Raw genomic sequence first — 15763 nt, forward strand, 5'->3', positions numbered from 1 at the left:
AAAGAAATGTCTGTATTACAAAAGTTCTTATTACAAAAAATAATAAACATACCAATTTTCGAAATATTCGCTATTAATATATATTCTAATACTTTTCACATCTAATAACGAAAAGTAGAATCTATTTGTATTTTGTTGGTAAGAACGATCTAGCGATCTTAGCAGCTTAGCAGTGACGCCAGGAACTAACCTTCAGCAGATCAGAGACGATCTCAAATGTCCTCGGATGTCGGTCTGTCGGATGTTGTCAGATGTTAGTTCGATGTGTTTTAATAATTGACGGGCATCAAGGATCGTGTACATTTATTTAGTGAGATAGACATTTGTCGGTACATTGAAAATTAATCGCGCGATCAGTAATTAATCTCGCTAGACGCACTTCGATATGGAGAAGCTCGATGATAAAAACGAAGACCGCGAGACCGTGACGCTGATTCTCGAGAAGAACCGATTCGAGGTTGACAAGCAAAACCTGATGAAGAAAAGTCGTTATTTTGCCGCACTTCTGTCGTCGAATTACGTGGAATGTCATAAGTCGGAACATGTGATTAATTACGAGATTCCTTTATTGCCTTTTCAGGTTAGTTTGACCTTAATCCAGAAAAGAAAATCATTCTCGCTCGCACAACATGTTTGTTATTCTCTGTTCTGTTCACATGGATTTTCTGTTTAACGATTTTGGCAAGTGCCTTTTGTATAAATTTATATATATATTTTTTAAATTTATATAAATATTTATATAAATATTTATATAAATTTTAATATAAATTTCTATAAACTTTTTCTTTTATGTTTGATATTTTTTTAAAAGGTTCATGTAATGCTTGTAACTAATTTGATAAAATAATTAAAAATTTAGAAGGTTTAGTAGATCATGATTGATTTATGAGCTGTCTTAATTCAATAAATTAAAATGATTATTATAATTGAAATAGGAGAATAAGTTTCTTTGATTTTGCAGAACTTTATTAACTGGATGCACGGTGAAAAAATTGAGAATTTGGTCGACCACACTAAGAAGATCGATTACGTTCTGACTTTACTGGAATTGAGCGTCTTATTTGCAGTGGATGAGCTAACAGATAATATAATTGAGGAGATTGAGGAGCACTACTTATTACCGGACTGCGTAATCGATATTTGGCTATTCGCACAGGAATTGAGCCTCACTGTACTGCAGGATCTTTGTTTGGCAACTTGCTTAGATCGTTTTGCTGAACTGCCACATAAAGCCATTCACAAACTGCCAAAGGACAACTTTTTGGAACTAGTCAATAACGTTAACTTAAGATGCAGCGATTCTGAATTTGAAGACGTTGTGTACACTTGGACAAAAAGTCATCAAGACAAGGTGAGGTGCCAGCGACATTGTTACCATATTGTTACAACGCATTATGTCCCTGCACAATAAATTATCTCCATGCAATAAATTAATAAATTAAGAACTGTGACGTTTCTCCAGGACACGCTTCCAGAAAGTTCAAAGCAGCCAAAAATGTCGTACGGTATTGTATCCAGTGAGAGCTTTCACATTACTAACGAACTTTATCTTCACCGCTGGGATGGTAATAGGTTCTTTGAACTCGATACGTTTAGGTTCCCCAAAGATTTTCCCCAGGGCAAAACCGACAAGGACCCGATATTAGGAATGCAAATTATTGGCAGAGGTACGCGCAATACATAATTCTCATCTCCTTCGTTTGCTATCGAGCATCACTTTATTTATTTATGCCAGTCGTTTTACGTTCCTCAGGATGCTATCTGTACTTCATCGGTGGAGAATTCACTATCGGATCGGGAAAATTCAATACGAAGGTCTGGCGTTACTCCCTGATAACCAGAAAGTGGTTTTGTTACGCAGTGTAGGTATCCCGACAAGTAGGTATTGGCAGGAATAATGATCGCGGAATATCACCTTGCCAATAGAAGTAAATCCTGACATAAATTGACAACAAGAAATGTCTTTCAGCATGCCGTCCGTACGGAGACACATGATTGCGGCGTTCGTGGGGAGCAAGTTGCTGCTCGTGGGCGGCGTAGGACGGTATCGAGCGAAACTCAGCAGCGTCGATGTCTACGATGTGCACACAGGTGAAGATCTCGATTGCGAGTCAAACGAGGCGCACGTAACACGGGTTGGAACGGAGCAGCACACGCAATGCTCATCTATAATGGCTTGTCCAAACGTCAGATTATTGTTAAAATGTGACGAGTATTTCATACGCGGTTTGCGTTATGATTGCTTCTTACGATCGCGATCACGATTTATTGAGATGATTGTTTTTATTAAAAGTAATTCACGTTGTTTTATCATTATTTCATTTAATTCAGCTGATCTTACCCTCGTGCCTTTTGATAATTTGCAGGCAAGTGGAGTCGAGGCGTGGAGATGCCTGTTACCACATTCACCAGTGTTCCTGAACATTATGTGTTCCACAAGAAATTAATCCTATACAATGATCTGGGATTCATAAACCTCTACTGTCCTTACAAGAACGTGTGGACCGCATTGTGCTTCTCTCAGATAGATATGTTCATTCGCCATGTGCCAATACTACCGCTTCGGGGTTCTGCATGTTACATTGGTGAATATATCATAATTTTTATATTGTGTTATATTTTTATATTATTTATTTTGTATCATTTGTATTATATTCTGTATCTCATCATAGTTATAATGAAAAAGGAAAGGACAATTAAAGGCGAGCCTCGAAAATATCATAATTCTTAATTGTAGGCTGAAAGAAAACTTCATGTAAATTTTGAACCAAATCGAAGGTGAGACCCCTAATATAGAAATTTAGCCACAATATTATTTATACTTTGCAGACGTCAAGTCAGGCGAGATCACCTTTAAGAGCCTGGTGAAGCTGAGCCACGAGGACCGTGACAATTTTACGACGTGCGATGGGATTTACTCGAAGATCGAAATAATCAGCCGGATTGTGGATGACCACAATCCATGCATGATGTTTCTCTCTGCAAAGATACTCGTCAATGAATCGGAAATAATTAATCTCGTGTTGTGTTCGGATCCTGGTCTTATACCTCTCAAATCCCGCGGTCACCGATACTACTTGTACAGCTCGCCCATACGGGACTCAAGGAAGTTCAGTTCACTCCTCGTACAGAATACGGCCAGAAGACTTTTCCCTCTGATCAATCCAGCCGATTTGCACGCTCAGAGGACAACTTGTACTTGAGTTTTCGTACAAATAAACTACAATGAACGAATGTGCGAGAGCGAAAACGCAAAAGTGGCAATCGAGAGAGAGGCGAACGTGCGGTATTGCTGAAGCGCTGCGAAGAAAGAATCGTTTGTGCATTTACACGATTTAATACGAAATCGGTCTTACTCTTTTTGTTCCATGTGACATCCTTCGTCGATCTCGCGAATTGCCATACCACTAGAATTATTGTAAATATCGTACGTCATATACATACTGTGATTGTGTATGCTTCACTTTCTATTTAGGTCTACATAAAGTTATATGTAAGCTTCTTTGTACAAAGCATCACGCTACATGAGCACTTTTCATTGTCCATGACTTTTATACGAACATTTACATTAAAGTTTTTATTGCGAGCGTATGTATTGTATCCTCTTTGTCTCTACGATAATTATCAGGGGGATGATTGGAATCGGAAGGGAGAGAAAGGGATTACGCTTGTAGGCATATCGATAGCGGTTGCGAAATAACGAGCGCGACACGTGGGATTTATTTTAAATCATACGCGTTTTATTTCATCATAGATTTTCTGACGAAAGCAGTCTTCAAACAAGTATAACACGACAGTGCATACCATTAACGTGGAATAGGGCGGCACATCGCGGTGGCATCACATGTACGTTCTGTGGTTTACTAGCGTCCGAGGGATTCTCCTGGCGAGATTCTTGGATGTTGAAGACGTATTCGGATGTTGGAGGATGCTGGCGGTCTCTCCGAGAAAATCGCGCTCGGCCGATTCGACATCGTACGAATACCTTTTTCCCCTACTTCTGTTTCTTCTCTTCAAATGCTACTGCGATGTGCCCGTAAAGTGTGTTGTGTGTGTGCGTACTCGAGTACACACACAACATTTCGTGATTTATATAATTTTGTTTCCATTGTCGATTCGTACAATAATGTGTTTACCGTGCCGTCTTCACAACCAGACTACCAAGCAAAAGTTTAATTACTGCTATGTTTAGTTTTTATTTTATTAACAAACTTATCAAATTATTTCTACTGTTACTTTTTCCAAAAATTATTTCGCATTCTAATAACTTCGTTTGTTTAAATACCTACCTAGCGAAATGATCGGCCAGTTGTTGACGCACGCGCGCATCAGTTTCGTCGTTAACGACATCGTTGGCGAACCACGTAGCAGTCGGTTTGGGGAAGCCAATGTAAGGGACGTGGTTGGAGAAGTCCTCGCCAGCGCGAACAGTGATGTCGCGAACGCCACCGAGGTTCATGACCGGTTTGTTGGGTTGTTCCTCAATGACAATGGGATTGCTAGGTCGGCTTGGATCACTGCTACCGACGTTATTCACCGCAAACACTCTGAACAGATACTCTTCGCCTTTCTTCAGCTTTGGTACGGTATACGTTGCTTGGTATCGGCGCCCCATTTACATCTGACCAGTCGTCGTCGCCCTTCGCTTTCTTCTGGAGAATGTAGCTACGGATCTTTGCGCCACCGTCGCTTCATGGTGGATGCCAATTTTTAGGGTCCCCGAGTCCTTGGTAATCCTATCTGCCTTGGGTGGCTCGAGCGCGTCAGAACGTACTACGAAATTGATATTAAATATAGAAATGATAAAATACATGTAGGGCCGCGGCATCATTATGATGATTTATAATATGCTCATCGATTGACCAATAGGATTTTAATGTGAGGTAACAGTAACAATAAAAAACATAATAATAAACTGAAATAATAAAAAACGATATTGAGATATATTATATGATGATTTGGCATTACAGAATAATATATATTTTGTATATTAGAATTATAATGATGATATGCTAATTGTTGTTCCGCAAAAAGGCGCAGACCTTACATGTTCAGAGGGCGCAAAATAATTAATACATTATAGCAATATAAACCAGTTTGGCGTTAAAAACTTTGCTTAAAGAATTAATTTCCTAAAAGAATTCGCACTGATCCTCTGTGAGGTTCTCGGGGAATCCATTATTTGTTATTTTAAAGCATTTGCTTCCGCGTACGTATTTGTGAATATTTCTTCTAACATTATCACCTATGTTAACAGTTATTTATAAAAGAAATGGCAGCTCATCCCTCCCCCTGCCCTCGATATTCTACGCTGTGTCATTTAAACTATTTGAATCGCGCGACGCTTCAAGACCTATGAATATTTGGCACGAGTAACATACATAACACTTTTGATGATACCATATATGTTTGCATTGGTAACGTTATTTTATTGAAATCTCTATCTAAGCTGTGTAATTTTATTCGTTTTCAACTCACGTCCTTTGGACGTCACACATGCATAATTATGTAAGGAATAAGTCAGATGTAAATGCAACCGGCTCGTATATCGTATTACACGAATTACATTATACAATAATGTTCACATTAACTTCCTCCATATGAAGTCGACAGGACGGGTGAAACAATACATATTCGGATCCATTGCGAGTGTATGAATTGCGCATAAAAGCACACACACACACGCACATTATTGTATGAGACAGTTCTGTAACATCATCGTAGATGAATGATCCAAATATCGCGAATTGAATTGATAACACTTAACATTGATAATATGTTGTTATATTTTTATGTAAATACAAGAAGTATCGATTGTTATGCAGTGTATCCGAAAACAAACTTTAATTTTTCCGCCGACTGCCAGCGCTATCTTACGTCTGAAGGGTGATACTTTAGCACATATATACCCCGTACTATCCGTCGTAATTTCAAATCAGGCAAATAGTGACAGCGAATCATTCGCGGTAACATGCCACGTTTTTCACCAATACCAGAGGAACATCGCGCGGTCATAAAACTTTGTGTTAAATTAGGTGTGACGTTAGGACATACAACGAAATTGATAAACCGAGCTTTCGGAACTAATACACAAAAGGGATCATTTATTTGCTGGTACCAGGATTGTAAAAACGGAAGAGAATCCATCTTTGGTCCCTGTAGGCGTTACGCTAGCAGTAAAGATGACATCGCCAAAGTCTGTAAAGGTCATATTCGGAATATGTCACCTTCATGGTTTGCTACTAAAGTGTCCCTAAAAGGTTCTGCGTTTGATTACGTTATGGCCGAAATAAAAAAACAAGTGTTTCATGGCCGTGTCGTGCCAAGCACGCTGACCAGAGGACAAAAGCAAACACGGTACGATCATTGCACGAACATTATTGATACGTGCAGGATAAATTCGAGATTCCTGGATTCCCTTATCGTTGGAGGCAAAACATGGTTTTCCGTGGGACAGAGTCGATCACCAGACGAGGCAGGAACGTTGGCACAGGAGTCAATTAATTTAGTGATGTTTGTTTCTTTCTATGATTCGAAGGGCATCATACATTGTGAAACCGGTATAATGAGTACAATAGGAGAAGAAGAAGAAGAAAAACGGTGTTCGTATCAAGTTATGGAGAAGGTGTGGCATCATATCGTGGAGTATAGGCCAGAATATAGAGCGAAAGAGCAACCGAGCTTTTATTTGTTGCTTGATACATCACTTGACTCTATCAGTGTACACAAGTTTTGGGCTGACAGACGAGTGTGTGTTTTTTATCAGCCACCGGATTCGCCGGATTTATCACCGTGCGACTATTTTCTCTTGAACGAGATTAGAAGACAATTATGGGGACAAGAACTACCTAATTATAAATCATTTGCTGCTAGAATGAAAGTTATCATGAACAAAATACGTTACAAGAATCAGAAGGATTGTTCGAGTGATCTGCGGAATCAGTTTATAGGTAAATCCTTCCATGAGTTGCTAGAGCGTGCAGAAAAATGTAAGGAAGAAAACGGAAATTATGTGTAGGATTATGATTGAACAGGAAGGTTAGCAATATAAACAATTATGTGCTTTTGTGTAAAAAACTCAAGTTTTTTCGACATGATATGTAAAGAAATTCGATGTGTTATATAATTGAATTCAATGCTGTATAATTAAAACGACAAACGTATGCCTCACTTAACTATGTCAACCAATTTAGCAAAGTGTCGTGCGTGTGGAGTTATGAAATTATATTATTCCTTTGTATGCGAACACTTTCATTCGATTATAAATCCGTACGCCGTTAATGTAAAAACTTATATTTATTACAGAAGCCGATTTTTTCTATGATTTAACTGTTCCATTTGGCTTATCGGAAGGTTTAGTGTGCGACAACTCTACTACTAATATGAAACAGACGCATTATTTTCAGTAGTCTATAGTATTACTTCGTTTTTTATTATTATAGTTAACTCACATTAAAATCTCATTCGTCACTCGATAAGGATGCATAATATCTCGAAAATTTTATTTTGAACCTATATTATCTTAAGAGCGCAAAAACGTATAAACTTGCGAAAATTGTATTTTTTTGTGTCCACTTTTATCTTTTATAATACCATTTAATAATACACTTCTTTGAATTTTATACACGAATGTATTTATGATGGACTAATATTAGTTTGGGCTCATGCTCGATTATTTGTATTGATAAAACATGGTCAAGACGTAAAATAATAATAATTTTAAGAATGACTCGTAAGTTCCACGTATAGCAAGAGATATGTTTTTTTAGCAAATCGTTGTTGCGGTTTATAAGTTAGAACGTTTTATTATCACATTATTTCACGTGTTTTACATATTTATTTTTAAACCTAGTTTATTTTGAGTAGTGATACAGATACGTGCGTTAAATAATTAAATAATAATTGTCGATCTTAAATTTTAATTATGAAATATATATGTTGTAAGAATAATTGACAAAGATCTGTAAAGCTATAAATTTATATACATTATTTAGGAAAAGTTCTGTAAAATATATTTTATAATAATAATTTTGTGGAGAATAAATTTGATCTTATCTAATGTATGAATGTATGTACTTTTCTTGTTATATGTATCTTGCCATAATACGTATTAGACGAGCCAAATAAGGCAAGAACAAATAATCAGTCGGCGTCATATTGTTTTGGAGAGAGGCAGTCGAAAATAACAAGGGATAGAGACGGCTTTCGAGAGCACCCAGAAAGCAAAATCCGCGAATCGGTAACAATTAAGGAAAAGGCGTGATTGTAAATCTGTTTATTGTACCCTAGTCTATTCGCTCGAAATATAGAGAATAATTAAATAAACATAACATGTTGTTATTTTAAACCAACCTACAATCCCTCGCTTATAGGAAATGAATAGTATGTCACATATAATGTAATAATTTAATAATAGATTTTATAATCTCGGAATAAACGTATGGTCATAATTACGATAAACCTTTTTGCGAAAATATTAAAAATATTTATGTAAATATAAAATTACTGTAAATTATTTTATTTATTATATCAACCTATCATGTAAGTATCTTACATAACTATATCATGTAAGTCACTTAATTAATATCCCCTGTGTTATATATATATATATATATATAACACAGGGGATATTATATATATATATATATATATATAAATAACTATAGCATCCCCCGTCCCGGCTTCGCCCGCGATATTTATGTGTAGAGTTAAATAAAAACACATTTTACACCTCACCCGTTAGGAGTGGAATTTCGGAAAACCCTCCCTTAGTGAGCACCTACGTGATAGTAGGAATATACCCTTAAAATTTCAAGTCTATAGGTGCAGTGGTTCGGGCTGCACGTTGATGAGTGAGTAAGTGAGTGAGTGGTATTTGGCTTATATATATATAGAATATATAACCAAAATTATTCACAGTAATTTTATATTTACATAAATTATTTCATTAAAAATAGTTAAAATTATGACAAATGATTAAATATAATACATGTTTAAATTGTTATTCAGCTTTTTTTGCGTAAATTATTAGTGTTTTGTGTATTTGCAGAGTTTGCTCCTGGCCATCATTTATCACGATATGTATATATGTACTCCTTTTACGATATTCACGCATAAATGTATCCTTGAATTCTTTTTTTAGATCATGTGGCATCTTGTCCAAGTTCATTTCAAAGATAGATAATATCATACCTATCGTAATAAACAGTTAATATGAATTTTTCAAACCGATAAACCCGTAGGAAAATTATAATGCAAATTATTATTTATGTAATACAAATATGTAATATATAAAATATATGTATAAAACAAATATATAAAATATATAAAACAGTTGTGTGACTAATTCAGCTCTTTCTTATCTGAATAACGAGAAGAAACTTACTTAAAAAAACTTCTCTGCTCTTAATTATGTTTACGTTATCTCTACAACTGCAATGGTAAACCTCAAATCCAATGTCTTTAAGCAAGTCTTTTACATGTTTGTGTGGTTCGGCAACATTCTGATATGCCGGAAGAGATTTCTCCGCGCCCTATAAAGATAAAAGCAATTGCTAATGTACAAAGGTGCAACATAAAAATATAATTCCCAGTAAACACAAAGTAACAGTAATATACATGTTATGTTATAATTTCCCACTCATTAATATAAATACAACATAACATACGTGTCATGTAACAATTACATTGTTGAGTGGGAAATTATAACATAACATGTATATTACTGTTACTCTGTGTTTACTGGGTTGTAGATGACATTATTTACTTGTAAATACGATGAAAAGCGAATATCATTAATCAGCATTTGGAAAATGCCGAATACAGGGTCAGACGGTACCATAAGTATAAGCATAGTTCCACCATGACGAAGCATGCGATAGATATTTTCAAATGACTGTCTAAAGAAGATAAAGAAGATAAATGTAATTAATATTACAATATGGGGAAAAACGTTTATATTCTCAAACTTATGAAAGTAATAATGATGAGAAATTATCCATCTAATTCGATGAAGTATAACTCTACTATGCACTTTATAATCAGATGCTGTTTATGTTTCTGAAATTATAATATATTACTATTTTACAAATTGTCGAGCAATATTACAAAGAACGGCAATGTATATCTTTATGACAAAGATAATAAATTTTCATTTCTTTAGCAAAAGAATTTATCATTTTATTTCTTGCTTATTACTAGAAAAACTTACTTACCGGATGTCGTTGCACCACTGCAAAGTATAGAACGAGAACACGTTGTCAAAGTTAGAGACGTATTTCTCCGGCAGATTCTTCGTTTGAATATCCAGCACTTCGAAGTCCAAGCGTTTCTCCTCCCTGTAAGCGTTCTTCGCGTACTCGATCATCTTCTCTGAGATGTCCGTACCTTTGTACCCAGTAAACACAAAGTAACAGTAATATACATATTATGTTATAATTTCCCACTCAACAATGTAATTGTTACATAACACGTATGTTATGTTGTATTTATATTAATGAGTGGGAAATTATAACATAACATGTATATTACTATTACTTTGTGTTTACTTGGTAGTGTGCAATAGTCGCAATGAAATCAATGAAATTATTGATACAGGCGCGTTCTAATAGCAACTTTTGTTATCCTCTTGTTGCTATTGTCGAGTTTGTTTGTTTCTCTCTTACCTATCAACTTCACGTTTGCGTTTAGGGCAGGTAGGAGTAGTTCCTTCGTTACACTTCCGGGACCGCAACCGATGTCCATGCATTTTCCGGACATTTTCATCAACTCCTCGTCAAACTCGCTCATTAGGCACGATATTTTGCCATTTTGCAGATCAGTATGATCAGCATGAGAAAGATATAGCGTTGGACTCGTCATAACTTATGTTATAATATTACTGATTGTTATAACTGACTGACTACCTAGCAAACACGGATATATAACTATTACATTACCGTAATAAAACGGAATGTAACACGCAATATTACATAGATGTACTAGGTTATATACACGTTAGTAGTAATTTCCTACTCACACATGTTACAATTATATAACGTGAATATAATACGTATGTAACATGTTATATACTCTTAACAAAGTTAGCGAATAATTATATAACATATATATAATCGTGATGTAAATTATGTAATTGTTATATTACTGTTATATTTTTTGTAACTGAATAGTAATTGTAGAATGAAAATATATATTTTATACATACTAATCCCAGAAAAGGTCTTTGAATTAATTCTAAGCGAGAACAAACGGTAAACCTGAAGAAAAGGGGAGCAGTCTCCGATGACCTTGACCTTGACATATGTTATAACGGTGACCCTCCCAAGTGACCTTCAAAAGATTTTAGCCGGCGCTCGTTGTTTATTAAAAAGTTATTAACAAAAGAAGTTTCGAAATAGGTAATATTGAAGGAGAGTCTCCTCCTCACCGTTTTCGCGGGGTTCAAAAGCGGGAATCAAAAACGGGGTTGGATTGGGTTAGGTTATATTTTCCGACTCTGGAGCCCCGGACAGAGACGCATCGTTTTCAGTCCGCTTCGCGGGAGGGCGGGAGGCAGGGGCTGCGCCCCTCCCCCCCGCCGGGTTCCGTCCCGTGTACTACGTGATCACAATAGATCTGTTCTTTTTAGCTGCACTACTGAACTAGTGCAGTTAGTTAGAATGAGACGAATATACTTTCTTTCACTCTAACTGCAACTTTGGGACCACGAAAATTATAATCTTGCCGAAGATCCGGAAAACTACCCAGCAAACACAAAATATAACTATTATATAACACAGAAGTAACACGTAATATAACAACTATTATATGTTATTAATGTTGAGGTTGCATAATTTACTTTGTAACTGCAATATAACTGCGTTATAAAACTGTTATATTGCTCTGTTATACATTGGTTATAATAATATAACAGTAATATAACTGAAATATGCGATATTATATAACTGTAATATTTGCATATTCTGTCTATGTTATATATCATTTTTAACATTCAGATGTCGAGTTGTCCGGTAGATGGCTTCGTTTCTCGCATGCAAAATATAATACAAAATATATATAGGAACGGTGATCACGGCAGGGCACAACTTGTATCGTAAGTTCATTTCTACAATGAAGTGGTACATTTTTGAACGAATAATAAATAAAAGGAATGCACGAACTTGTACATAACGTTTAGGAAAATAAATTAAACATACACCTGTAGTTGTAGAGAGAGGAAGAAAGAACAAATAATATATATTCCATTTATATAACATTTAAATAACATTTTAGTAACACGCTATACTATTGTTATATTACTGCAATTTTGTTTGAGTGGGAAATTACAACTAACATATACGTTACATGTAACGAACATGTTATGTTGCGTGTTACATTCTGTTATATTATGGCAATATCATTATTATATGACTGTGTTTGCTGGGTATGTTGGAAAAAAATAGTTATTGTAAAAAAATATGAAGGGTGTATATTTTGTGGGCTTCCCCGAATGATTATCAATGTTAGAGTCACAACGAAGATTTTTATCAAAAAGCCAAAAAAAAATCGAAATTCGGAAAAGGCCTTATTGTAAATAATTACCAAACTTTAGGTTAAAGCAGAGAATACTTTGTAAATACTTATAGTAAAACAAACTATTCTAAATATTAACGATTCACTGCTTTAAATGACTTTCCTTCCTTCGTTCATGTACATATTCATCGTTTATGCTTTGAATATTCAAAATAACTACATTTTCGAAACTTCTTTTGTTAATAACTTTTTAACAAACAACGAGCGACGGGTGAAACCTAGTGCGGGTTATTCGGGAAGGTGACCTTTGTAATATATGTCAATATCATGTTCTTGCTTTGCGTGGACAGTTGAAAATTCGTGCGAAATCATTAAACTTTTTTATTAATAACTTTTTAATAAACAACGAGCGACGGCTAAAACCTTTTGAAGGTCACTCAGGAATGTGTTCTCTATAATATATGTCAAGGTCAAGGTCATCGGAGACTGCTCCCCTTTTCTTCAGGTTTACCGAACAAACTATTTCATTTGCTTTCGCTCGAAATTAATTCAAAGACCTTTCCTGGAATTAGTATGTATAAAATATATAAGTTAATACAGTAACATATACAATAACAATCACGCTATAGTTATTATAATGATGTAGTTTTTCCAGAGGAAAGGGAAAAATATAAATATTTAATCATTATATTTTGCACTCTAAATATATACACATAAAATATACACAGCGTGTTGTTGCGTGTTATGGAAGCGTTCTCTTTATCCAAGGTAATCTTTCTAACAGTAACATTAATATTAAAAGTATTCAAAATAAGTATTATATTATAAAGAAAACTAAATATTTGTACATATATAATTTTACCAGTATTCTTTAACTTATTGCAGTTAATCTATGCATATGTAAAATGGTAATAGATGCAAAAGTCGCATTGCAAGAATGCAACGCCGAGTCATTTCCGCTTTTACGGAGCATTTAGAAATACTTAATTTCATTATCAATCTTTAGAGTTGTGTACATGTGATAATGATAAGCATTTCTAAATGTTCCGTAGAAGTGAAGACGACCGGTATTGTATTCTTGCAATGTGACTTTTGCATACATAACCTACTACACCATTTTAATTACATATACATAGGTTAACTGCAATAAGTTAAAGAATACTAGTAAAAATATATGCACAAATAGTTAGTCTTTATAATAATACTTTTAATCAATGTTAGAAATTAAGGATTACCTTGGATAAAGGGAGCACTTCCATACCACGCAACAACACGCTGACACGATGAAAGAACCAGCAAGAACTGAAAAGAACGCAAGGATACCAACAACGAAAAGAGGAAACATTTTAAATATATATGTTATATTCATGTTATAATATATATAATATAAAATGAATATAACATCTCTATATAACACGTTGTATAACATCAAAGTAATAATAATATAGCATTTGTAATATCACGTGTTATGTTCAATTTATATTGCTGTTATATTATTATAACCAGGAAATAACACAGTTATAATAAAGTTTTAAAACAAAGTAATATTACAGTTATAAAAGGAAATTATGTAGCCTCAATATTAATAGTGTATAACAACTGTTATATTACGTGTTACTTCTGAGATATATAATAGTTATATTCTGTGTTTGCTGGGTAATTTGTTGCAGTACTATATTCATATATGTATTTTCCTCTAAAGATATACTGACCTTGTAGAGTTTTTCTACGTCTTTCGTAATGGACAATACCATTTCTCGCACACTGCAATTTCGAACCATAAAGTCTTGTGTAGCAGGAGGTGTAGCTTGTGTAAAAATTCAGTATGGACTAGCAGCGGAGTGTGCTTCGGGATATGAATAATTAACTCACAAACAAATTATGCGACTGCATATATTTTAGATACATTTAGAAACAAGCCAAAAATAGATAGCGCTTATCATAAACTATAATCATAAATACACTGACTATAAAACACAAAATATGAAGAAAGCATACACTATGCAATACATAGAAAAAAACTACCATAAGTAATAAATATAATTACTGCTAAGAGTGTTATACAAAATTGTATTATAAATCAAATTCTAACACCTCGAGTAACTCTTCCAACTCCTCTAGCTCACTGAGATATAATAATACTGGAGGAGGCATTGGCTCGCTTGGCGCGGCCCAAGTGAGATGGTTGAAATTCAGGTCTTGTACAGTTACGTTCCAGACTTCAAACTGTTGAATATTGATAGTTTAGTTGCCAGATAGCCAAACCTGCACGAACAAATTCTAAGCAATGTCTGCAGTAAATTTTTGATGTCAGAAAGGCAACAGATTTTATACAGAAGTTGCTCTTTCAGATGATGTTATCAAACTGTTATCAGAAATGCAATAGTGTCTGCTGACAGGCAATGTGAGCAGATTGGTAGCAGAAACCGAGCAGAATCTGCAGTTTTTAACACAATTCAAATTTAAACAGATAGGAATATGCGGTTTCGCTCCGCACCGCTATGCGGTGCATACGTCGAGTTCTTACTCGACGTTAAGATTTAGCCTGACAGTTATATAAGTTAATATACGCTCCTTGGCATGATAATATTAATTTTTCTGAAAATTTTTGTACTTGCGGCACAGACGCTCCCATGGACAACGTCCACGCACACCGCAAGCAATCTGAAGTTCGAAAGCAAAATTCGGACTTCAGATTAGAATAAATTAACAATAAGAGAGAGATTATGCAACGAACTGTCAGAAAAACACATCAAGCCAAATGTACTTTAATTTAACCATATTGCTCACATTGTTTTTACTAGATATATATTTCATTCTTATTATTGTGTATTTCTTTTCAATTTTGCATTTCTTTCCCATTGAAAATAAAGAAAAATAGCAATTTAAATAGCAGTATGGATTAGGGGTCATTTTAACAGCTGATTATGTACAGAATCTGCCCAATTTCTGCTGCCAAACTGCTCTCAAGTTATGTACGCAGGCTCTGCTCTCAATCTGCTGACAATCTGCTACCAGGTTATGTGTACAGACTGCGCGATTTCTGCTGCCTGTCCAGCAGGCTCTGTCGGCAGAACCCGAGCTTAATGCGGACACAGATGGCTACAGTTTTGGTTTGGGATTCTGATCGAATTTGTTACCAATCTGCGGGCATGGTGGTATCATTTTGCTATCTGGGTGTGCTTCATTTAAAATGAGTCAAATAATGTATACGAGTGAATGCGAGAGCAACGCTAATCAATGTAAGCTCAAT

The 15763-nt window shown here is 35.1% G+C and overlaps 2 protein-coding genes across 6 annotated transcripts; one reads left to right on the forward strand and one right to left on the reverse strand.

The window, feature by feature from the left end:
- The first annotated feature begins 222 nt into the window (after positions 1 to 222).
- Positions 223 to 3591, forward strand: LOC105285432. Its single transcript, XM_011349634.3, has 7 exons — positions 223 to 580; positions 962 to 1351; positions 1463 to 1667; positions 1754 to 1862; positions 1970 to 2091; positions 2367 to 2585; positions 2830 to 3591. The coding sequence occupies exons 1-7, from the start codon at positions 386 to 388 to the stop codon at positions 3201 to 3203; spliced, it is 1614 nt and encodes a 537-aa protein (XP_011347936.2). The 5' UTR covers positions 223 to 385; the 3' UTR covers positions 3204 to 3591.
- A 127-nt stretch (positions 3592 to 3718) lies between these two features.
- Positions 3719 to 14993, reverse strand: LOC105285433 (juvenile hormone acid O-methyltransferase-like). 5 transcript variants are annotated; one of them, XM_011349635.3, is made up of 6 exons: positions 10665 to 11161; positions 10215 to 10386; positions 9767 to 9899; positions 9386 to 9533; positions 4290 to 4773; positions 3719 to 4157 (listed from the first exon to the last, which is right to left on the reverse strand). In XM_011349635.3, the coding sequence occupies exons 1-5, from the start codon at positions 10858 to 10860 to the stop codon at positions 4616 to 4618; spliced, it is 807 nt and encodes a 268-aa protein (XP_011347937.1). In that variant the 5' UTR covers positions 10861 to 11161; the 3' UTR covers positions 3719 to 4157; positions 4290 to 4615. The 5 variants fall into 5 exon arrangements, with proteins under 5 accessions (XP_011347937.1, XP_026830105.1, XP_026830104.1 ...); XM_026974304.1 differs by lacking the exons at positions 3719 to 4157; positions 4290 to 4773 and adding exons at positions 8919 to 9192; positions 14223 to 14993 and having other exon boundaries at positions 10665 to 10862; XM_026974303.1 differs by lacking the exons at positions 3719 to 4157; positions 4290 to 4773 and adding exons at positions 8919 to 9192; positions 14223 to 14993 and having other exon boundaries at positions 10665 to 10900.
- Positions 14994 to 15763: the final 770 nt, after the last annotated feature.

Source organism: Ooceraea biroi, chromosome 12 (assembly GCF_003672135.1).
Source record: "Ooceraea biroi isolate clonal line C1 chromosome 12, Obir_v5.4, whole genome shotgun sequence".
Classification (NCBI taxonomy): domain Eukaryota; kingdom Metazoa; phylum Arthropoda; class Insecta; order Hymenoptera; family Formicidae; genus Ooceraea; species Ooceraea biroi.

Bases quoted from the DNA above. Each gene is read 5' to 3' on its own strand.
- LOC105285432 (XM_011349634.3), top strand. From the start codon at position 386: ATGGAGAAGCTCGATGATAAAAACGAAGACCGCGAGACCGTGACGCTG. The intron at 1,863-1,969 runs GTAGGTATCCCG...AATGTCTTTCAG, and splicing joins AAGTGGTTTTGTTACGCAGT to CATGCCGTCCGTACGGAGAC. The intron at 2,586-2,829 runs GTGAATATATCA...TATACTTTGCAG, and splicing joins GGGTTCTGCATGTTACATTG to ACGTCAAGTCAGGCGAGATC.
- LOC105285433 (XM_026974304.1), bottom strand. From the start codon at position 10,860: ATGACGAGTCCAACGCTATATCTTTCTCATGCTGATCATACTGATCTG. The intron at 10,387-10,664 runs GTAAGAGAGAAA...CTGGGTACAAAG, and splicing joins CGCAAACGTGAAGTTGATAG to GTACGGACATCTCAGAGAAG. The intron at 9,900-10,214 runs GTAAGTAAGTTT...TATCTTCTTTAG, and splicing joins CAGTGGTGCAACGACATCCG to ACAGTCATTTGAAAATATCT.